Source organism: Daldinia childiae (genome assembly GCF_008694065.1).
Source record: "Daldinia childiae strain JS-1345 chromosome Unknown Scaffold5, whole genome shotgun sequence".
NCBI classification, from domain to species: domain Eukaryota; kingdom Fungi; phylum Ascomycota; class Sordariomycetes; order Xylariales; family Hypoxylaceae; genus Daldinia; species Daldinia childiae.
The window spans coordinates 2,055,281-2,077,591 of NW_022984646.1; the positions used below are offsets into that span (position 1 = coordinate 2,055,281).

Consider the following 22,311-nt stretch of genomic DNA (forward strand, 5'->3'; position numbering starts at 1 on the left):
GCAGGCCAATTTGTGATGAAGTACCAGGCGACAATTGACGAAACAAGCTGTCCTACAGGCCACCATACGGATAGAAGAGTCAACAAGGCGCTTGAAGAGTCTGGAAGAATCTCTAAGAAAAGTGCTCCATCGACCGGCAAGTTTCCCCCAACTCCAGTACCCAAACACGCGAACAGAATACAAACAGATACCCAACTCGAAGCGTACGCCGTCCAAATACCGAAAATGTGTAATTAGTAAAGTGAAATTGAAGGCAATACGCCTACCCATTATGTCGGATCCGAGCCCCCAGAAGAAAACTCCCCAGGCAAAGACCTGCGAAGAGAGAACTAGTCGTATACCTGACCTGTTTTTCCGAGACGCCAAACTCTTCAGATAGGGAGGGAAGAGTCAATGAGACACCCTTGTATAAATGTAAGATAGTGTATCAAGGGGGTATATTAGAAGCACCTGAAGGTAGACTACTACTTACTTGCATCCATAAACTGTGAATTTAGTCAGTAAAAACAATAAAGATTTTCATATATATAAGAGCACTCACTTATCTGCAAACCATCCAAAGCCACATAAAACAAAAAGCTGCCAGTTATACCGACCCATACCGATATCTTGAATGGCTTTATTAATAAGTTTAGATTTCACTGCATCGGTTCTTTAGCATATTTTCTCCACTTATACCGGCCCCCTCGGATCCGTCAGAGAAACAGGAGCTCACATTCATACTCGGACCATTGACGTCGTCTCTGGCCCTCACGCACCTCCCTTCTCAAGCCAGCGATAGTATACTCGGCAGCGCTCATCTGCAGCATGCCCGTATTCTCGTTGTCGTCATCTTTCGGCAGGCCTACCTCGAGCTCGTCGGCAGCGGGTCCATCGGAACTAGTCCTAACCTCGTCGAACTCGCTTCCCGCATCTGGCGGAGTGGCTATGCAAGTGCGCCTCCTCGAGCGGAACCAACACGCCGACGTAGTCATGAACAGACTCCTGGCGCCTGGGGCGTAAGGACGGAAATCTCATAGTGGGAATAGAGGAACGAAGACATGGAAGTTGGGCACTGTAACCCATTCATTCGATTCGTAAGGCCGGTAAGAACCTCGGTAAGGGTCTAAGTTGGTAGATGGAGTATTTCTGTAAAAATAAATATCCAAGGCCCCGAAAGCGGTTCAAGGCCAATGTCTTATTGAGCCCACGTGATGGCCGATTATGACACCCAGACACCTAGACACGATGCCGACTTCTCCCAAAAAGGGGAATCCCTGCAACCAAAATTCCGTTGTGTTCCCTTGATTACCGACTCCTCTTTTTCGAACTGAGAATAAGTATTGTAATATATATTGCAAGTATTTTTGTAGAGTAGTATAATTGCTGTAACTATTCAGATGTTGAAAAGGTTACATGTAGTTATCTAAAAATAAAAAAAGGTTTAGGTTGGTTACAGGTACCTAGGTTAGGTTACTACGGTGGACCATTATGACATTAGTGCCAAAATTAAGAAAATAGGTGGCATTATGCCTTAAGTTTACTTAAGGTTTGTGTCAAGAGATTTTAGTATGCTAGAGGTAGAGCTTTGTAGCCTACATCGCAGCCGGGCGCGAGGGAGGGAACCGGAGGGAAGAGGCGAAAGGAAGAAAAAAGGAAGGAAAAAGGGGGGAGAAAAGAGGAGGGAGGGGGGAAGAGGGGAAGGAGGGGAGGAGGAGGGGAGAAGAGGGGGAAAAGAGGGAAGGAAAGGGGGAAAGGGAGGGAAAAAAGGAAAAAGGAGAGGAGGGAAAGGGAGGAAGAAAGAGAGGAGAAGGAGGGGGAGGGAGGGAAGAGAGGGAGGAAGGAGGAGGGGAGGAGGGGAGGGAGAGGGGGGAAGGAAGGGGAGAAGAAAGGGGGAGGAAAAGAGAGGAGAAGAGGGAAAAAAAAGAGAGAGAGAGGAGGGAAGAAAAGAAAAGAGAAAAGAGAGGAGAGAGGGGGGAAAGGGGAGGAGAAAGGAGAGGAGGGAGGAGAAGGAGAAAGAGGAGAGAAAAGAAGAGGAGGAGAGAAGGGGGAAGGAAAAGGAGAAAGAAGGAGAAGAAAAGGGAAGAAAAGGAAGAAGGAAAAGAAAAGAAAAGAAAGAGAAGGGAAGAAAAGGAAAAAAAGGAGGGAAAAGAAAGGGGAGAGAAGGAAGAAAGAGGGGGGGAAAAAAAGAAAAGAAGAAGAAGAAAAGGAGAGAAAAGAAGGAGAAAAAGAAAAGAAGAAGGAAGAAAAGAGGAAAGAGGGAAAAAGAAGAAGAAGAGAGGGAGGAAGAAAGGGAGAAGAAGAGAAGGGGAAGGGGAGAGAAAGGGGAAAAAGGAAAGGAGGGAAAGAGAAGGGGGGGGAAAAAAAGGGGAGAAAGAGAGAAGAGGGAGGAGAAAGAAGAGGAAAGGAAGAGGAAAAGGGGGGAGGGAAAGAAGAACCAGAAGGGAAAGAAAGGAAAGGAGAAAGAGAGAGGGGAGGAGAGAAGGGAAGGAGAAGAGAAGAGGGAGAGAGGGGAGGAGAGGAGGGGGAGGGAAGGAGAGGGAAGGGAAAGAGGAGAAAGAAAGAGAGAGAGAGAGAGAGAGAGAGAGAGAAGAGGGAGACAAGGGGGAGAGAAGGGGGAAGGAGGAGGGAAAGAAAAGCGGGGGGAGGAGGAAGGGAAGAGGAGGGGGGAGGGGGGAGGGGGAGAAGAAGGGGGGAAGGGAGGGAAGAGAAAGAAGAAAAAAGAGAGAGAGGAAGAAAAAGGGAAGAAACGGAAGAAAGGAGGAGAAAAGGAAAGAAGAGAAAGAGAAGAGGAGAAGGGGGGAAGGGAGGAAAGAGAAAGAAGAAAGGGGAGGGGGGGAAAAAAAGGAAAAGAAGGAAAAAGAAAAAGGAAAAGAAGAAAGGAAAAGGGAAAAGAGAAAGGAGGAAAAGAAAAAGAAGGAAAAGAAGAAGAGGGAAGGGAGGAGGAGAAGAAAGAGAGGAAAAAGGAGGAGAAAAAAGGAAGAAAAGAAGGAAGAAAGAGGAAAGAAAAAAAAAGGAGAGGAGGAGGGAGGAGAAGGGGGGCGAAGAAGGGAGCAAGGGGAAGGAAAAGGAAGGAAGAAAAAGAAAAAAAAAAAGAGGAGGAAGAAAGGAAGAGGGGGAAGAAGAGAAAGAAGAAAAGAAGGAAAAGGGAAAAGAAAGGGGGAGGAAAAGAGAAAAGGAGGGGGGGAAAGGGGGGGAGAGAGAAGAGAAGGAGGAAGGGGAAAAGGAGGGAGAGGAGGGGGGAGGAGGAGGAAAAAAAGAGAGAAAGAAGAGAGGGGAAAGGGAGGAAAAGGGGAGAGAAAAGAGGGGGAAGAGAGGAAAAAGAAAGAGGGAGGAAGGGGAGAGGGGAAGGGGACAGGAAGGGGGGGAAGGGGAGGGGAGAGGAGAGGAGACGGAGGGGGAAGGGGAAGGGAAGGGAAGGGGAGGGGAAGGAAGGAAGGGGAGGGGAGGGGAGAGAAGGAGGGAGAAGGGGAAAGAAAAAGGAGGAGAAGAAGGAGGAGGAGAAGAAAAAACAAGAAACAAGAAGAAACAAGAAGAAAAAAGAAGAAAAAAAAAAAGAAAAGAAAAGAAGAAGAAAGAGAAGAAGAAAGGGAAAAAAGAGAAAAAAGAGAAAAAAGAAAAAGAGAAAAAGAGAGAAAGAAAAAGGGAGGAGAGAAGGGAAAGGAGAAAGAAAAAGAAGGAAGAAAAGGAGAGAGGAAGGAAAAAAAGAAAAGAAGGAGAGAAGGAGAAGGGAGAGAGGAAGAAGAAGAAAGAGAGGAAAGAGGGAAAAAGAAGGAGAACAGAGGGAGGAAAAAAGGGAGAAGAAGAGAAGGGGGAGGGGGGGGAAAAAAAAGAAAAGAAAAGAAAGGAAAAGGGAGGGAAAAAGGAAAAAGAGAGAAGAAGAAAAAGGAAGAAGAAAAGGGGGGAGGAAAAGAGAAGGGAAAAGAAAAGAGAAAAAGAGGGGGGGAGGAGAGGGGGAGAGAGAAGAGAAGGAGGGAGAAAGGAGGGGGGAAGGAAGGAAGGGGAAGAAGGGAAAAGGAGGAAGAAAGGAAGAAAAAAAAAGAAAGAGGAGAGAAAGAAGGGAGAGGAGAGAAAGGGGGGGGAGGGAGAGGAAAAGCGGGGAAGAAGGAGGAGAAAAAGGAAGAAAAGAAGGAAGAAAGAGAAAAAAAGCAAAAGAAGAGAAGAAGAGAAAGGGGAGGGGAAAGAAGAAAGAGAGAAAAAGAGAGAGAGAAGGAAAAGGGGAGAAAAGAAAGGAAAAAGGGGGGAGGGGGGGGAGAAGGGGAAAGAAAAAAAGAGAGGGGAGAGAGGAAGAAGGGGAAGGAAAAGAGGGGAAGAGAGAAGAGAGAGGGGGAGAGAGAGAGGAGGGAAAAGAAAAGGGAGGAGGGAGAGGAAAGAGAAGAAAAGAGGAGGAGAAAAAACGGAGGAAAAGAAGGAAGAAAAAAGAAAAAAGAAAGAGGAGAGAGAAAAGGGAAAAGAGGGAGGAGGGGGAGGGAGGGAAAGAAGGAAGAAGAAAAGGAAAGGAAAGAAAAGGGAGGAGGGAGAGAAGAGAAAGGAGAAAAGGAAGAGAAAAAAGGAAGAAAAAAGGAAGAAAGAGAGGAAGGAAGAGGGGGGAAAAGAGGGAAAAGAAGGAAAAGAGAAAAAGGAAAAGAAAGAGAGAGGGGAAAGGGGAGGAAGGGAGGGAAGAGAAAAGGGAGGGGAGAGGAAAGAAAAGAAAAAAGGAGGAGAAAGGGGAAGAAAGAGGAGAGAAAGGAAGAAAGGGGAAAGGAGGAGAGGAGAGGAAGGAAGGAAAAGAAGGGAGGAAGGGGAGAAGGAGGAAGGAGGGAGAAGAGAGGGAGGAGGGGGAGGGAGGGAGGAGGGACGGAAGAGGGAAGAGGGAGGGGGGAAGGAGGGAAGGAAGAAAAAAGGGAGGGAGAAAAAGGAAGAAAAAGGGAGAAAGAGGGAGAGGGGGAAAAGGGGAAAAGAAGGAAGGAAAAAAAGAAGAAAAAAGGGGAGAGGAGGAGGGAGGGAAGAGAGGAAAGAGAAAAAAGGGGAAAGAAAAAAAAAAAAAGAAAGAGAAGAAGAAGAGAAAAGGAAGAAAAGAAGAAAAGGAAGAAAAGGAAGAAAAGGAAGAAAAGGAAGAAAAGGAAGAAGAGGAGAGAAAGGGAGGGGAGGAGAAAGGGAGGGGGAGAAGAAGGAGGAAAGGGAGGAAAGGGGGGGAAGGGAGGGAAAAAAGGAAAGAAAAGGAGGAGAAGAGAGGGAGGAGGAGGGAAGGAAGGAAAGGAAAGGAAAGAAAAGAGGAAAGAAAAGAGAGGAGGAAAAGAAAAAGAAAAGGAGAGGAAAGGAAAAAAAAAGGGGAAGGGGAGGGGGAAGGGGGGGAAAAAAGAAAGAAGAAGAAGAAATGAGGAGAGAAAAGGGGGAGAAGAGGAAAAAGAATATTTATAAAGTATTAATATTATAAAATGAAATAAAAAAGATAATAAATATAATAAATAATAAAATATTAATTATTAATGTATAATTTATTAATTATTTATTAATTTTTATATATTTTTAATTTTAAAATATTAAAAAAAGTTTTTTTTATTTAATAAACTTAAGGATTGTGTCGCCCCTCGGGGTGGCCTCCAGTATTTAATAAGGTAATAGTAAGGCAAAAATATAGTGTAAGTTTAATTAATATGCGTTATATATAATTAAACCTTTTTTAACCTTATATTATAATAAATTTATAAATATGTATCCAAATATTTTTTAAATAATTAATATATTGATTAAAAAAACAATAAAAATTAATATTTAAATTGTATGTAATTTAACCTTAAATTGTAAAGATATTAAAATAGTTATATTAAATAATTTTTTTATTTAAAAGTTTAAAAGATTAATTAATTAATTAAATATTACTTTTACTTTAACTTTAAAATATTTAAATTTAATAATAATATTTATACGTATTTAAATAATTTATTTAAATAATTTTATTAAATATATTATTTAAAAAATATAATTAATATTATTTTATAGTTTAATTAATTTAAAAATAATGATATAAATTATATGTATATATTTTTAGCTAACGTATTATATAACGTATTATATAATATTTAATAAGTTTATATAATACGTGATACTTTTATAATATTTTAAAATCCCATATATATTATAATATATAATATATTATTTTATAAAATAAATTTAAATAATATAATTAATTTAATAGTTTTCTTATATTTTAATTAAAATAATAATATTTTCTTTAAATTTGTTGGGATTATAGTCACGTGACAATGGCACCTAGCATTGTCATGTGACCACGGGTTGGGCCCCACCCACACCCTAATCCAATTGTATTTAGATTCCCCCACTTTTCGTAGATCTTCCTCTTTCATCATCAATCAATACAATAGGACATCACTTTTACTACAAGGGTAATTGGTGATACAAAGTAACTGAATCGATTCCCCAGTCAATCCAACAAAATTTTTAATAAGAATATTTAAAAAGCTAAATAATATAAGAATTTTGTATATATCCCGCATAGTATACTGTATACCTTGTATACTAGCCTTTTTGGATAGATCTAACCAATTTTTTTGATTTTGGCACTAATGTCATAATGGTCCGCCGTAGTTACTCAAAGTGTCACAAGATTTCACTAACAGATGATCCTCATTCCCCGCGCCACAAGCCACAAGGGCACTAAAGCACATTATTACGAGTCACCTGCCAAGTGCTCGAGCCCCTATTCCCCTCACCTAACTTTCTGCATCAGTTAGGTGTTTTACTGCATTCACGCTGCACTGTAAGCACTGTATGGTACCCTACTATTTACACGAGAACATCGTGACTTTTATGTTTCTCGTATAACTATCATATCTTATGTATTATTTATTCATTTTTTTTTTTTTTCAAACTTTATTTGACTTTTATCAAAACTATTGCTTCTACAACACGCAGCATCTACCTATGTATACATCATCATCATACAAGAGCTGCACCCTGCCATCATTTAACCAAAGGACATACATAAAAAGGAAGTGTCTGGAACGAAGAACTTAAAAAAAAAAATACAGACGGAAAACAAACAAACAAACTGGGTATTGCATCACGAAAGCTTACAAAATAATACATAGCTCGCGACAATATCCACGGCGAAACATGTCGCAAGGTCTTTGCTCCCGTCTATAGGAGGAACGTAACACTCCTCTTGTCCAAACCCGGGGGCCTCCTAGGCTGCGACATGGTGCTAGGTATAGCTCCAGGGGTAAGATCGAAGTATCCCGACTTAGAGCTTCGTCGAACCCCACGGTATGTTCTGTCACCGTTCCCAGGCCACCCGGCGGCGTACGGGAAACGTCAAAGTACCCTGCCGGCGAAGCCCGCCCCGACATGTTCTCGCCCGGCTCGAGGGTGTAGTATTGCTCGCCTACGTTACCATAGCAGTTCGGCTCGGCGTTGATCTCGCTGCTCAGGCCGGACCGCCTTACGCCGAGTTGGTAGCTCGCTGTCGTGTCGTCTTCGGCTGTGTCATGGTGAAGCCCGTGTCCCTAATCATGCGTTGCGAAGAGGAGCGGGGGATTCCCGGCCTGTTCGCGCCCCGGCTACTGTGCAGCGAGTTGAACCGCCGGATGTGTGCGTGATCCAGCCTCATAGTGCCAAGCTGCGTTAGGGTCGTTTGTAAGCGGACTCTTAGATGGCGAAGGGTCTGATTTAGAATGAGGCCGGTTCGGCTTGCGCTCACGGCCTCCGCTGTCGTAAGGAGATCCATCGGCAGCTTGCTTTATCAAGCCCATGCGTCTCTCCCACCAGCCCTTTTCCTTAGTGCCGCATTTCGCTACGTCGCAGAGCGCTTCTTCTACGACCTGCTCTTGCTTCTCGGAAAGATGTAGGGAGCTTTTGTGCGTGGCGAAATCGACCAAAGCCGCAGCGTCCTGTGCATCGCGCTCCTTCTTTATGGGGTTAGATCGCAGCCCGCTCGAATCCAACTTGAATACGATGAGATCGGTAAGGGAGATATACGGGACTTCGTCGCGTGATATGTTTGTACTTTTACAGCTGAGTCTGGGAGGTAAGGCGACTGTCGCAATTAGCTAACTGAAGATTCTACTCAAGGTTCAGAACTTACAAGCCATTCCGGGCTTATATCAACTCGGATTTCCTGGCCGCAAGGTGCTCTATAGTAGAGTGCCTGTGAACGTTGGAAGAAGGGCGATTCTGGCCGCTCTACCAACTTTTTTTTTAGCGAACTTGGAGAGGTCGATATATTCGTAATAAAATTAATATTCTTTAGAAATGCTATTAGCTCATGAGTCATAGATATTTAGTATTAGGTTATCTTACATCTGTCGAGCGGTATTCAGGGAGGTAATGCATTAATGCTAACCCTCCGATGACCGAGAGTCTCGCATGTTTGAGATCCTGTATCTCTTTTACGTTTTGGATAACATCGCACGCGGCGCTCTCAAGTTCTTGTAGCTGAGCCATATTGCTGGCTGGTTGGGTAACTGCCCGTAAAATTTTGATGAGAGGTGTAAAAACTTTGGGGTTCTGGTTAAGGGATCATGGAAGGGCTTGATGTCGTCAATGAAATAAGCTTCAAAGTTAAGATTGGATATAGTGGGTAAGAAAAGAGATAGGGTTAGAACTGATGAAGTGTAGATGATGTCCTCTGTTGCAAAGGGGCGAGACGATCGGTTACTTTATACTATTCTGGTAATACTGGAGACCATCATGTAACTCAAATAATCATAATAGAAACTGCCTGCCGCGTCAACTTCGATCTCAAACGTGACCTTAAGAGAATAAAATCAAAGCCTTACGACTCGCGGAGTGTATAAGAACCCCACGATTTTACGACTTGGTGGGCCGAACGTGTCGTACTACAGCCTTTAGAGCAGTGCGGAAGTATGTAACTATAATCATGAAACCATAGTGTATCCCACGGGACGGGTGTAGCGGAGAGACATCGGAGTGATCTGCCGGTAGTTGTTGGCCTTATGCCTGTAATCTCTCTTCTAAGCTGTCAGATCTTTCTACTATCTTACACTAGCTACCCATATGTGGAGTTCCAATGACTCGAGTAATTAACAACTTCCATCCTGAAAGTGCCACCAGGAATTACGGATAAGTCTAGCCGAAGTAGGTCCACATTCAATGACAAGTGTCAGAAAGTTGTCTTCGTCCGGGGTTGTGGGGTGGGCTTGAGTATAGATAGGTAGTTTAAAACCATACCCAAGTCTTATGAGAGTTCTTGAGGGCTATATTTACGACCATAACCTTATTATGTCAAATATCCAAGAGGATCCCATACCCTAGAAAGATCCTTCACTTAGTAATCATCCTGATAATGGTCCCCGTTAGTTCAGTTCTGAAGTATACAAAAGCAGCGTAAATACACCACCTCTTCTTCAGCTGTGTACCTAGGTAGATTTCTTAAAACGAATACACTGGGGAACCCCCAGCCGAGATTTATAGGAGAAGTCAGTTAGTATGCTAACTGAGTCATCTACTGTATACTAGGTCTGGACCGTTGTCGTCATAATGAGGTTAACTTTCTCGGTCCTATTAGCTTCAACCATTTTCTACAAGTTTACTGTTTACTATGCGGCCGCGTTATCAGGGATGACCTGACTCTGGATAGTTGGTTTGTTCTGGCCAGCCAATCTCAGTATCAACACCTGAGCAATTATTTTTGTACCGCCAATCCCATCTTAGCCCCATGACTGAGAATTCCCCTGGTATTTGCATGGTACCTGTCTATGAGTGCAATATCATGTTAGCCGCCGTCCTTCTAGCGGCATTGTAAACCTGCAGAAAACTCCAAACTCATTCGAGTGTCCTTAAACCTAGACCGAATTTCCTCAAGGTCTTGCAATTCCTAACTCCACCGTTTCAAATCATCCCTACCCCGTTCTAGACCTCGATGAGACCTCAATTATACAAGTAGTCCCCTTTAATGCAAGACGTAACACATCAAGACTATTCGCTATCATACTAAAGGTGGGCCCTCTTTGAGAATCTCCCCAATGGACACAATAGTATCTGCTGTGCCATCTGAGGTGTTATGCAGCCGCACTAACCTCGGTCCGAATATCTCGACTTCCTCAGACGAAAGGGTGCTCGACCCATATGATATCCTATAAGGCGGCGCGCGAATTGAATATTCCTGAGAGTTACTCGATGAAAGGCTACCATTCCACCTTATCTTAGACCATCGAGGCCATTTCCAAAATTTGAAACGGTCGACTCGTGTCTTCCTTAGTCGTGTGCAGCGGTCGTGGTGAACGCGAAGGAGAAGGTTCTATACGAGTACTCCTTCGTCATCACCCTCTTTTTCGCCCTCTCCTCCTCCTCCTCCCAGTCTACCTCATCCGCCATTGCCTCGGCCTTTCTCTGAACCTCAGCTAGACCGCTGAGCTCAGCTATATATTCCTTGTCCTCAAGTGCACGCTTGACAAAACTCCACCCTTGTGTTCTGTAAGCGGAAATGATTGGCTTGCTGCATGCACTGCAGCACGGGTACGAATGGCCTTTGATTTTGAGAGTTTGGAAGTTGTGCAGAAACCCACGGAGTTGATGGGGTACTATTCCAAGAGCATATTCGTCACCGGGATTACTGTCATATATGCCTGATGAAGAACTCGCGGGGGCTGGGGCATGGTGACCCAGGGGGTGCTGCAGGAGGCTTGTCAAAAGCTCAACAACGAGAGCTGACGCGATGCCAGCGATGCCAGGCCGTGTTACCGTGCACTGCTGGTCAAGAGTCAAGTCTTTTTGTGACTATTCAAAGGTTAGCAGGAAAAGGCGACTCCAAATAGGTAACTCACGTCTCCAGGTGCCACGACATCGTTGCAGAAGTAACAGCCCAATGTTTCCTCACTATCATCCTTGGGTTCAGCACCATGTCTCATGACTACGTAGGAATCGAAGCCAAGAGCTGCGTTCATGACAATCTTTCCGGCGGCCTTGCCCATCACGGTAGGGAGCCATCTCGACTCTCTACTATCCAGTAAAAGGAATATCACATCATGTTCATCTATGAGGGATTTCAGCTGTTCAAAATCCCCCTGGGTCTTCCCTACTATGGGATGGCCAAGCATAGGAACCGAAAGAACATGACCCTCGCTGTCAACTCCGGGATAAATCTCTTTTAGCACCTCTGCTGCTCGGGTCGCCTTCGGAGCTCCTCCCTTCAAGCAGTCATTATATGTGAATAACGGCTGTCTCACAGGGTTGGAGAAGGATACTGCGCCATAGTCAACAAATGTGATCTTGCGCACACCCCATGCCATAAGATTTCTTGATACGTGGCTACCAAGCGTACCAGCACCAAGAAGAAGACATTTGGTATTCTTGATGATGTCGAGATTGAGATCCGGTGAAACCCGCCATTTCATCAGTTTGAGGTTGAGATCAACTGATTGGTCTGCTAATCGAGTCGGGTCCATAGATTCTGCTAGGCTCACGGACCTCGCCATTAATTTCCCAGCTGCGTTGCGTTCCCAACCTGTCGCTTTCGGCATTTCAGTCGTTTCTATGCTTTCCACGGGGTCTATAGCGAGAGGAAGAACTATGCTGCGGGCCTCGTGTCTTCGTGCTTGTATGTCCCGGTAGCAGAGAATTTGAACGTTGGTTAGATGGAATCGTTGTCTCACAAGAATCAATAGATTTCTGAGAGGCCATGCAGGATGCTCGTCGTAGGTAGAAGGGTCAACAAATGCCACATATTTGTCACTTTCGGGAACGCCGCGGAAGAACCCAGTCTCAAATTCGCGAAGTGATCCAACTTCCCATCTGTATCCGATATCCTCCGCTGGAACCTCAAGCGAAGATTGCATAATAGTCTTCCTATTTCCCTGAACCTTTTTGGCAAGGAAGAAGCCATGCTCTCTGGGGTCAACAGTATATCGCCAAGTCCCTACGCGGTCGACTAAGGCGGTAGTCTCATCTGGAGTGAAGCGAAGAATATCCCCGGTACGCTTCCACTGGGGATCCGAGTGTAGGGTTGGAAATCCAAACCAGTAGGTCATCCTGTACTTCTTGAGATCTGCATAAGATAGTATAATGTAATGAGAGAGGAGCGAAGGGACAGAATAGATGGTTCCATCTTTGATTGCATCCCATATCTAAGAATACTTGTATTAGTACCGGCTTAGTGATAACTAAGTGATGGATTAGAAAGAAAGAAATTACCTGGCGTGCGGCCTTATGAATCTCTGTCTTATCTACTTGCTTAAAAGCATCTAAGGTGTTTGTGTTTCGGATTATACCTTCTGCTCTCACAGCATTTAACGGCACACTGCAGACGACGTAGTTAGCTATAAAGGCTGGGTTATAATAGTGAGAGACGTAGGATACAATGAAAAAAAAAAAAAAAAAAAAAAAAAAAAAAAAAAAAAAAAAAACGTACTTATTACTAGTAAGAGCGCTGGCCAGCACCTGCATCTTTACACTGTCGTCCGGAGCAGTGCCAGGGCGAGGCTCATAGAGCCCTAAAACTGGTCGTGCCGAGTCACTGAGCTTATCATGATCTAACTTGGAGGCAAACAAGGCCGAGTAAAAGGGTAGCTCAATCTCAGACGAGAAGGGCGCAAATTTGAGTGCAGCCATGTCGCCGACAGGTATTAGCCAATGCGGCGTAGTGATAGTGAATACCTAGGCAGACAGGTATGTAGGGTGATGAACGTGAGGGCGCTAGGAAATGCGCCTAAACCGCGTTTTGGGAATTATGGTCGTGCGATGGTTTACTACGAATCAATGGTATATCAGATATCATAAGAAAAAGATGTAGTAAATATTCTCTGAATATTGAGGGGACGTATGAGGTAGGAGGGGCAATTCAAATCAAGTCGGCTCTAAGTTGGTGAGAGCGGGGCGATGTGTTCTGCTTCGAAGGTGGGTTGGAGTTTTGAAGGGATGACATATGATGGAGATCGAACCTGCCTATCCTAGAGATATATTAGGTACCTTACATCAACCAAATCATTTAAAAAAAAACTACCTACAGTAACAATTTAACAACAGGGAACAAGAAATAAAAATAACTAAGATCGGATGATGGATGTAAAGACAATAAATACTAAATATTTTGTCTAAGAATAATATACTTTCTAACTTATTAATTACTGTACAAATAGGATCACATGGCTATATCCCGAAAGCTACGGCGTGACCATGAGTAGTGAGATGCTGCTGATGTAAATGTAGGGCTGCAACACGGACCTTCTCCGCTGATGCTGACGTGACCTTCCAGCCTGCCCTGCCTACTAGGCGGCCAGGGGCACCTGAACATCGGATAGCTGCTGCAGGTGCTCCTTCTAGGCCCCTCTTGGCAATGGGCTTCTATTTGAACTTTAGGTACCTACTACTCATGCACAAAATATGCATATTCACACCTAAACCGTAAGTATCTAAGTAGTTTTCTGCTTTATAAGTGAGGATCTGTACATAAGGTACATCTAAGTGGCTGGCTAAATTCCGGTAGTGGCTTTCTTTCTCCTTTCTCCCACGCGACAAGACGCGTCTTCAGTGGATGCAAGGGCCCCATTTCACAGGCTCTAGGTACAGTACTTTAGGTACATTGGGAAGAAATTGCCTAACGACATCTAGATGCAGTCCATGTCTTCTAGACTTCACTTTGATGTTGCACTACATCATTGCAAAAACTTATATATATTTCTTTCCGTAAAAAGATGCTGATAGGAATTTGTGGCGGTAAGGTTTTTATTTATTATCTTGCCGGCCTGTCTCCTTGAAGAGTTCTTGCTTACCCTAAATCATAGCGAAATGTGCCGGTAAGAGCACCGTAGCTCAGTACCTGATAGAGCATCACGGCTTCAAGAAGCTACACTTAAAATTGTCAGCACCTAAGAGTGAGACTCACTCGGACACATTCGATTCCGATTCCGATTTAGATTTGATCATCTCCGATGCCTCTAAGAAAGGTCTTCCTCTATCTCGGAAGCTATTCCCGTCCTATACCTTCTCTACAACTACGGCCCTTCTGGATTTCGTAACAAAGCACTGGCGCTCGCGCTGGGTCACAACAGACGTTCATGATGAGGCCGTCCTCGAGACCTTGAGTCGACGACCATTCTTCATTCTAATCAGCGTCGACGCGCCTCTGACTGTACGGTGGCAGCGTTACCAGCGACGAAGTAGTGAGAAACAGGAGACAGAAAACCAAGACCCCATCAGTCTAGAAGAGTTTGTATCCCAATCTGATCAGCATCTCTATGATGTCTCATACGGTGTTCTTCCGCTCATGTCACGGGCCGCGATCCGGTTGCTGAACACCTCTTCGGACCTTGCACACCTGTATGCCACGCTGGGTAAGCTGGATTTGACGAATCCTGACCGTCTGCGCCCTAGTTGGGATAGCTACTTCATGGCTTTAGCGTCACTCGCAGCGCAGAGGTGTAATTGCATGAAACGCGCCGTAGGGTGCGTATTAGTAGATTCCAAGCATCACGTCATCAGCACGGGCTACAACGGGACCCCACGGCACCTATTAAATTGCGGCGAAGGCGGCTGTCCGCGGTGTAACTCGGGAGAGAGCAGCGGAGCGGCATTATCTACCTGTCTTTGCCTTCATGCGGAGGAAAATGCCTTATTAGAAGCCGGTCGTGAGAGGATCCGCGACGGAAGCATTCTGTACTGCAACACATGTCCATGCTTGACGTGTAGTATCAAAATTGTACAGGTTGGTATCACCGAGGTAGTATATAGTCAAGGATACAGCATGGATACGGAAACGGCGGAAATCTTTCGGAACGCTGGAGTAAAGTTAAGACAATTTTCTCCGGTAAGTACTCATTTTCAATCATCCCTCGAGCTATGAAGTCAGGCATGAAGGTGGGTATAAGAACTAACACTAATATGTACGTAGCCGGCTAACGGACTAATACATCTAGAGAAGATGGAGCTCTACTGATGTCTAAAGTATAAAGGATAGATCTTGCATGCTCTTTTACACCTTCTGGATTGCGAAGCTTGAGAAACATGGATACATGGGTGACTAAGACGGAGTAGCAAAGAAAGGACATGTAGACAGTAAATCACTTATAACCACAACGAAAAGCCTCGGATATTCTTAAACTGATTGTCATTAGAGAAATTAAGAGTATTCGGACTCTATCGAGACTAACACCTCTTGATAAGAGTTCATTAAGTGGTATTTGAGCATGTAACACAAGACATGGCCAACTTTCTTGGACCACCGACTTTAGGTCCCAGGTCCCTCGAATACGATACGCCATATTCGTGAAGGACGGACGGATTGTCGAATCGAAATAGGTAACACGTTATTGATGTCTCGTTCCGTCGTTTGTACCAACCCCCTCCCCCTTTCCTCCTAGACCCTCCAAACCTCCCCGCATGTTCTCGTTTAACAGCCCCTACGCGGGGATGGCGGCCTTCGTGGCTCTTCGCTTAGCAACAGCCTTGGATATCCAGAGACCGATTAGACCAACAGCGACGACGAAAACGATGCAGAAGACGACAATAACGCCAGCTTCTTGTTGCTATTGAAAGTTAGTATGTCCCTATATTGTATATAACATTTCCCTAAAGCAAATCTGTTTGGATGTAATCAACAGTTTAGGTGGAAATGATAAGATTGGTTCACGTACAGCCCAGTTCTCACGGCGGACGATGTGGTTGAGGGTGTCGCGAGCGACAACGGCGTTGTTGATGGCAGGCATATTGACAAACTACGAATTGAGTTAGTACTATGTTATCCCAAGTCCAGCGTCTATCAATGGGAGCTGCAAGTAGATCAATTGAACAATTTGATCTTAGTACATCTGTCCCAACACAAGAAAATTCGCGCGTTGCGGTAAGATGCAATTAAAAAGGCGCATGTAACAATTCATTGGAATCGAATAGATCTGACTCAGGATCGCAGAGCTCTCTCGGACGAAATTCGGTAACGCGAATGAAATGATGATATATGTTTGTATGTTTTGATATTGTTGCTGGCAAGCTTTTCAAACTCCCAATTGATTGATTTCATAGAAATGCGGCTTACCTCTTAAGCGGTCGGAAGGATAACTTCTGTGGTTGCTATGCGGAATGCAGATAAGTGGCTTGGTGGTGGTGGATGAGCTTAACTGTTGCTTGACAAGTCAGAGAAGCTAAATCTGCGAACAACACAGGCCCTTGGATAGGATCGAGTGAGAAGATTTCCACAAGGACAAGTGAGTTGAAGGAGTAAAAGAGCAGAACAAGAAGTTAGAAAAAGGTGGGAGAGATCCGGGTCAAAAAGGAAAATAATAAGATGAGCTCTCGGCGTTAGACCTGGAGACGAGGGCAACAAAAAAAGCTTGTCCGGGGCGGCAGCTCGGTAAGCGTGCAGCAACCAGGGCGGCTTGAAGCTCTGCGCGATTTTGTAGGTGGAGGTCTACAGGCACCGGGGTCACCGGATCCACTGAGTGGATAGCTGTATTTATTGTAATGCCGCAAATTGGCAGAATTAGGTATGGCTAACGAACATCTGATCGGCGCAATGGGGAATGCGAAAGGCGGCGAGGGTCTGAGCTCGCGAGTAAACCCGATTTTGGCCACGCAATAAAGATATGCATATTGTATACTCATAATAATATCAATTGGAAAAGGAATATTTACTTACAGTTTAATATCCGTAATCCACTATGCAGAAGACTCTCTACGAATTGCTACGGAGGTCTTCGGCGTTGCGGAAACCGATAGCTGGTGGATTCTGGAGAAGGGCGGTATCGTAGGATTTAGGAACTGGAATTACGGATGGAGAAGTCGAAGAGAGAGATGTGGAGTTCACTACCTGGTTAGGGCCGTTGTTTATGGTCCAAGTGCGGTGATGTCAGGTTTGCAGGCGTACGGCCATTGCCTGCTACAGCACTAGTCCGCGTCCGGCTTGTGATGGCCTAAACCCTTTTCGTGACAGTCATGCGATAGTGATAGGTACCTTGTCGTTATCGCAAGAAGCAATGCTAACTGCAAGTACTATTTACCACTTAGAGACTTCCAATTGTCTTAAAAAGCCTCTTCTATTATTTCTCCTTTCGTAACCTCCCAGGGCTTCCAGAAATATTACACTACAGTAAGAAAACAGGGTAGCAGTAATGCGTGAATTTATTGAATCACTTAAATGTTACCTTTTCCAAGAGTATCAATTCAGTTTTACGACTTATATGACACCTCGGTACATTAAGACTTTCCTCCATACTATGGTACTGTTACATGTACACAGATCCTAGCGAAGCCAAGCCTTAAATCGTCGATGGAGCCAGACTTACGATGTAGATGTGCCCTATTGGCGATCTACTAGTGATAGAACAGACAGTTAAGTAGACGACGCATAGACGCGTTGTCGAAGTTGATGGCTCGCAGCAATTCTATTTAATTTATAGCACAAGTAGAATATTTAGACGTAAACACATACATCTAAGTAGCTGAGTACATGATAATAGCACAGTACTAACCGTAAGCTAGTCTTTTGGAAATTTCAATCGCGCATCGTTGAACCTAGCGCCGTTGTGGAGCATTCCTTTCTTGGGAATATTTCTGTTTACCTTGCAAGGATATGGAAATCATCTCAAGACAACTGACAACGAACCGTATCCATTTTCTAAATCTCTACCAAAATGTCACTTTACCTATTATCAATATCTACCTTACCAATTACACATCTATTTAACTCGCTACTTAGGTATTCAATGGGCTTTCGAGATCAGTATACTCGTACCTGGAAACCAAAGTTTCTAGGCAGAACGTTAATTCAGTCCAAACCAGGCAGATCCCGGATACGTTAGGCTAGTATACCAATTAGCAGTGGGCTAAATCTTTCGTTCCTGGTCTATGAAACTTTGAGGCGAAGACATCGCTATCCGGCAATAACAGGCATTGAGAGATACAGATACGATGGAGAATACTGCTGGTTCTTCATCTTGGATTACGATTATAAACGAAGAAAACAAGCCTTGAACTTCAATCACTTTGTCTCTAAGCTTGCGTACCCCTGGCATTTAAACAAGACCCAAGTGGGCCAATTGAATCCTTCGAATGCTCGCACAGGGTGTATATCATGAAATTACGGAATAGAGTTCTATTTTCTTGACGTTAGCGATAACATTATCATGTTACACGAAACCAGCTCGACTAGCAATCTTTCAACGATGTTAAGATACCTACGCGTAATCTTTAATCTAGATTGGCCAACCAGCCTCCGGCCACTTTTAGTTTCTATATCATAGGACTTGGGACATATCGCCTATACTTGAGCCCACTTGCTAAGATTCCCGGCTCAAAACTTGCCAGTCAGAAATATTCGTGGCCCGAAGCAATTAGACACAAGATGAGTTGCAAATGCTGAGTAAGGTTATCTAGCATTGACCGCTTAGTACAGTGCCTATCATGACATGTTTCGAAGGGGTCAGTACATCTGGGTTATAGAGATGCATCGAAAATACACCAGATGTAGTCCATACAAATAACCCTATGTTTATTGAAAATTATACTCGCAGTCTCCGAAGCAGAGATGTGAAAGATACTGGACGGTTCTTCAAACATTGTAAGCCATGGGGTCGATTCCAGTTATCTAAGATCACAAAATCCATCGCAAGCGTCGGCCAGTTCAAAAAAAAAAAAACTTTCTTGCAACAGAATGTGCGACGCTTAGAGCCCGCCATCAATGACATACTCGCAAACATGTTCTATCAAATGGGTGGGTGGGCTAAAGTTGGTGAAGCCGTGCGGATGAACGTTGCGTTCCAAGCAGCAACGAAAGATATCATTCAGGCTTATGATTTTGGCGAAGAGGATAAGTGTCTCGACAAGGATAATTCTAATACAGCTTTTTAGTGAATATATTCAGCCGATTCGATTTCCTTCTTTTCTTTGCTTTAAACCAAGTTCGACTTTTTCATAAGTCAGTTGAGAAGCCGCTAATTTATAAAACAGGCTTCATTACTTCTTCGATTCTAACTTGCAACTCGAGACTCAATACCGATTACTAACTTCATATACTAGTGGAACCAAGTCAACTGGCTCATCTCAAAACTCACATATTTTGCCTATCAGGTACCTGGCTAATCTTCTCAACAACTTCCCTCTAAAATTAATAGCCACTCTTATGCCTAAGGTTGACGTATTTATAAGTTTTGTCGCAGTAACTTGGCCTCTTCAGTCAAACGGCGAGTTTCTTTCCCGCTCTCCGGTATGTTGCTACGAATAATTTTATGAGAGATCGACATCCATTCTGGAAGATTTTAGCCTTTCGAACCTCCTCGACCTGAACAGCTAACCCCTACCATATGCTGCTAGCCATATAAGACGTTGAAAGTTCTAGGTCCATCTTGCTTAAGATTCAGGGTGGTCTAACATTGGAGTCGTATCAGATCATGAGGAAAGCTGTTGCAATACGTTCGGATTTCATAACGACTGTGACACGTAAAAGCAGCCTAGGACTAAGGGTCACGATTCAGAATTGAGTCAAGTTGATGCTGGTTGCACAACCATTAAAAGTATTAAGTTATGTTTGGATATCAGCACTTAGACAGCCAACATACGACAAGTAAACCCATAGAGCTCTAGAGTAGGGATCCGGTCTAGAGGGATGAGTATTATTGGAGTTGACTGTGGGCAACGGATTCGTAGATATGATATGCACCTTTTGTAAAGCCCAAGTATGTTATAGCAATGATGCTCAAGATTACTTCAAACCCATAATAAACTAATAACTTGTACATCTGTATATGCAAACCAAACACCACTATCACGTATGTGACCACGACTTTGCTGATCTTATGGTATATAGATAATTCCCCTGGCACTAAATCTGTCATACAACTCCCCGCTATCTTATAATTTCGCCGTCTCGGTCAACTCCCCAACCTTCAGCTTACCACCGTACTTGTCTAAAACATTCTTGCCATGGTACTTCCAGAACTGTTTCGTCGCATTTTTACCGGCCATGCGCTTAAGGATCTTTGCTCCTCCTGGGTGCTCGTCGAGGAAATCTATGATGAGAAGAGTGTTGTTAGTCCAGTCGGTTGACGGTAGCGAAAAGGAGAGTCGGACGGGAATAGCCTCACTTGTGATATCATAGACGCCGCTATCTACGATTATGTACATGCCGTTCTTCTCGTCCTTGTGGTCGGCAACATCTTTCGCTGTGAATGTCTGAGACATGGTGGAGAGATACGGGATTCGGCGCTGGACTTTGGAGAACTCGGCTTAACTTGGGAAGATGTCTCTCTGGTATAATATTTGTGATAGACGAAGGATATGTCTAGTAATTATTTATTTATATGATAAACGCTATGGAATAAGTAAATCCGTGTGTTGTGGTGACTCAGGAGCTTCGCGGTTGTTGAGAAACAAGAAAGCCAGCTTATCGCAAACTTCCCGCTGCGATTTAATCCATTCACAAGAACCTCGGCATAACATCATCCAAGGTACAGACTCAGCAGGGGTTCAATTACCTTCAATATTATTGGTGCGCCGGATACACTAACCTTACCGCCGCAGAGGTAAAATGGAGAGAACTAGCATGTTTCTGGGATAGCGGATCTACATAATTATGTGCCTAACACGGAGCGATACTGGCGGTCTCATATCCTGCTTCGTCCTAACAGGTCACAACACATGATTCAGGGATGTTTACTATGAAGTCTTTCAACGATAGAGTTGACTTATATTTAAGATTCACCAATATGCTTAAAGTCATTACCATGCGATTGGATCTAAGAGACATGAATGTAGGTAACACTCAGGTATCTCGAAGCTTCAACCTTCTGCCTTTAATTTAACTAATATTTCCCCTACTCTATGAGTACGCCCCGTTCCATAGCCCTCCTAAATAAATCTGCAAACGCCGAAGTTCCCCTACAATCGCTCGCCTGCATCTTGTCCAAAGCAGTAGGCAACCATTCTCCTATTTTTTGTATTCGGTTGTTGTTCTGCATATCATTAGCCAGACTGCCTACTCAGGATTCATTATATTCCATAAAGTATGGTGTACATACGGAAGGATGAGTACTCAGCCATTCAGGCGGTTCTCCCTGTTGTGCCCTTTCCATACGCTTCCAGAAACCAATGGCTTCGCGCGGATCGTAGCAAGCTTCCGCCATCATCATTAGACCGATGTAGTCCGCTTCGCTCTCCTGCATGCGGCCCATGGGCCTCGAGAATAGAAGATCTAGGACTGCGCTTCCAATGAACTGTGTACCTAGAATCGCTATCCCACCCGTGAGAAATATAAGAGAATAGAGAAGGATGTTTATCCCAATCTGTCCTGACATGCGCTCGGCCACGTGCCCAGCTAGATTGTGAGCAATCTCGTGGCCTAGCACCGTCGCAAGGCCATCGTCGTTTCCGGCAATGGGTATCAAGCCGCTAAAGACAAAGACCTTCCCGCCAGGAAGGACGAATGCATTCGCGGTGTCTAATCGCTGTTAGCGCATCGATTCATCTTGTCTCGTGTCATAAATCCGCCGAGGCAGATCAATTCAGAGGTTTTCACGTACGGGGATCGTCGATCACCCTGATCTCCCAATTAGAATCTTCCATGCCTGATACGGGTATCAACTTTCTCATGACGCGCTTCACCATGATCATGCGTGGATCCCAGTCGCTTAGGAAACGTCCGCCAGAACGTTCTACCTCCCATATAAGTCGTTTGACCTGTGCTTCGCTCGCCGCCTCCACCGACTCCTCGCTAAAGCAATTAAAGCGGCGGCGGCCTGACACTGGTACGGTCTGAACGTTGATATAGTAGAATACCACCGCACCCGCAACGGAGACGGCGATAACAGTGTGTAGACTCGGGGAACGGGCGAACCGCCTGAGACGATCGGATGTTACGAGAGGTTTGGCCTGGGTGAGCCGGTAGTGAGGATCAAGGTTATAGTTGCGAGTCTCGCGAGGAGGGCGTGGCCAGTTGTTTTTGCGGAAGAGAGTATGGGAGAATGGTTGAGTTCGTTGGATAAGGCGGAGAGAGGGGAAGATCGAGGGAGAAGGAGGAGACACTCGTATCGGTAAAGAGTGCCATAAAGGCCGTAGAAACCGACGCGATTGCATCGTGAGGTTTGCGCCCACGGGCACGCGGCAAGGCAGAAGACACAAGCCGGTGTAAAGGTTGAAAGTTGAAAGTCAAACTGTAAGCTAAGAAAAGAAGCTTATTACGTCAATCACTTCCGTACGTGCCAAGACCAGTAGATCCGGGTTATAAATAGAATGGGTTATAAAAATACATATTATGCATCTAGCCAATGATAACTTATACCAATCAACATGTAACTACCTGTTACTTATACTTGAATCTAAAATCCTATCGACATACAACATCACAATACATAAAGATATATGGCCAGTTAACAGGTAAAAATTCAGATAGTA

General features: G+C 44.4%; 5 protein-coding genes across 5 annotated transcripts; 1 reads left to right on the forward strand and 4 right to left on the reverse strand.

Annotated features, from left to right (window-relative positions):
* Positions 1-262: 262 nt before the first annotated feature.
* GL218_05705 (putative sugar transporter protein) lies at positions 263-8,069 on the reverse strand (the record flags this gene model as incomplete). The annotated part of the gene is made up of 7 exons (XM_033582386.1): positions 263-403; positions 473-485; positions 542-641; positions 716-991; positions 7,178-7,484; positions 7,560-8,014; positions 8,063-8,069. 7 exons carry the CDS (start codon positions 8,067-8,069, stop codon positions 263-265), a joined length of 1,299 nt encoding a protein of 432 aa, XP_033434743.1.
* Positions 8,070-10,194: 2,125 nt separating this feature from the next.
* GL218_05706 (Ubiquitin-like modifier-activating enzyme atg7) lies at positions 10,195-12,546 on the reverse strand (the record flags this gene model as incomplete). Its single annotated transcript, XM_033582387.1, has 4 exons — positions 10,195-10,716; positions 10,764-12,062; positions 12,130-12,235; positions 12,347-12,546. The coding sequence occupies 4 exons, from the start codon at positions 12,544-12,546 to the stop codon at positions 10,195-10,197; spliced, it is 2,127 nt and encodes a 708-aa protein (XP_033434744.1).
* A 1,082-nt stretch (positions 12,547-13,628) lies between these two features.
* On the forward strand, positions 13,629-14,869 carry GL218_05707 (Deoxycytidylate deaminase; the record flags this gene model as incomplete). The annotated part of the gene is made up of 3 exons (XM_033582388.1): positions 13,629-13,650; positions 13,719-14,740; positions 14,825-14,869. 3 exons carry the CDS (start codon positions 13,629-13,631, stop codon positions 14,867-14,869), a joined length of 1,089 nt encoding a protein of 362 aa, XP_033434745.1.
* A 4,904-nt stretch (positions 14,870-19,773) lies between these two features.
* GL218_05708 (uncharacterized protein) lies at positions 19,774-20,103 on the reverse strand (the record flags this gene model as incomplete). Its single annotated transcript, XM_033582389.1, has 1 exon — positions 19,774-20,103. One exon carries the CDS (start codon positions 20,101-20,103, stop codon positions 19,774-19,776), a length of 330 nt encoding a protein of 109 aa, XP_033434746.1.
* Positions 20,104-20,735: 632 nt separating this feature from the next.
* On the reverse strand, positions 20,736-21,993 carry GL218_05709 (Mitochondrial metalloendopeptidase OMA1; the record flags this gene model as incomplete). The annotated part of the gene is made up of 3 exons (XM_033582390.1): positions 20,736-20,873; positions 20,940-21,358; positions 21,441-21,993. 3 exons carry the CDS (start codon positions 21,991-21,993, stop codon positions 20,736-20,738), a joined length of 1,110 nt encoding a protein of 369 aa, XP_033434747.1.
* Between the last annotated feature and the right edge of the window lie 318 nt (positions 21,994-22,311).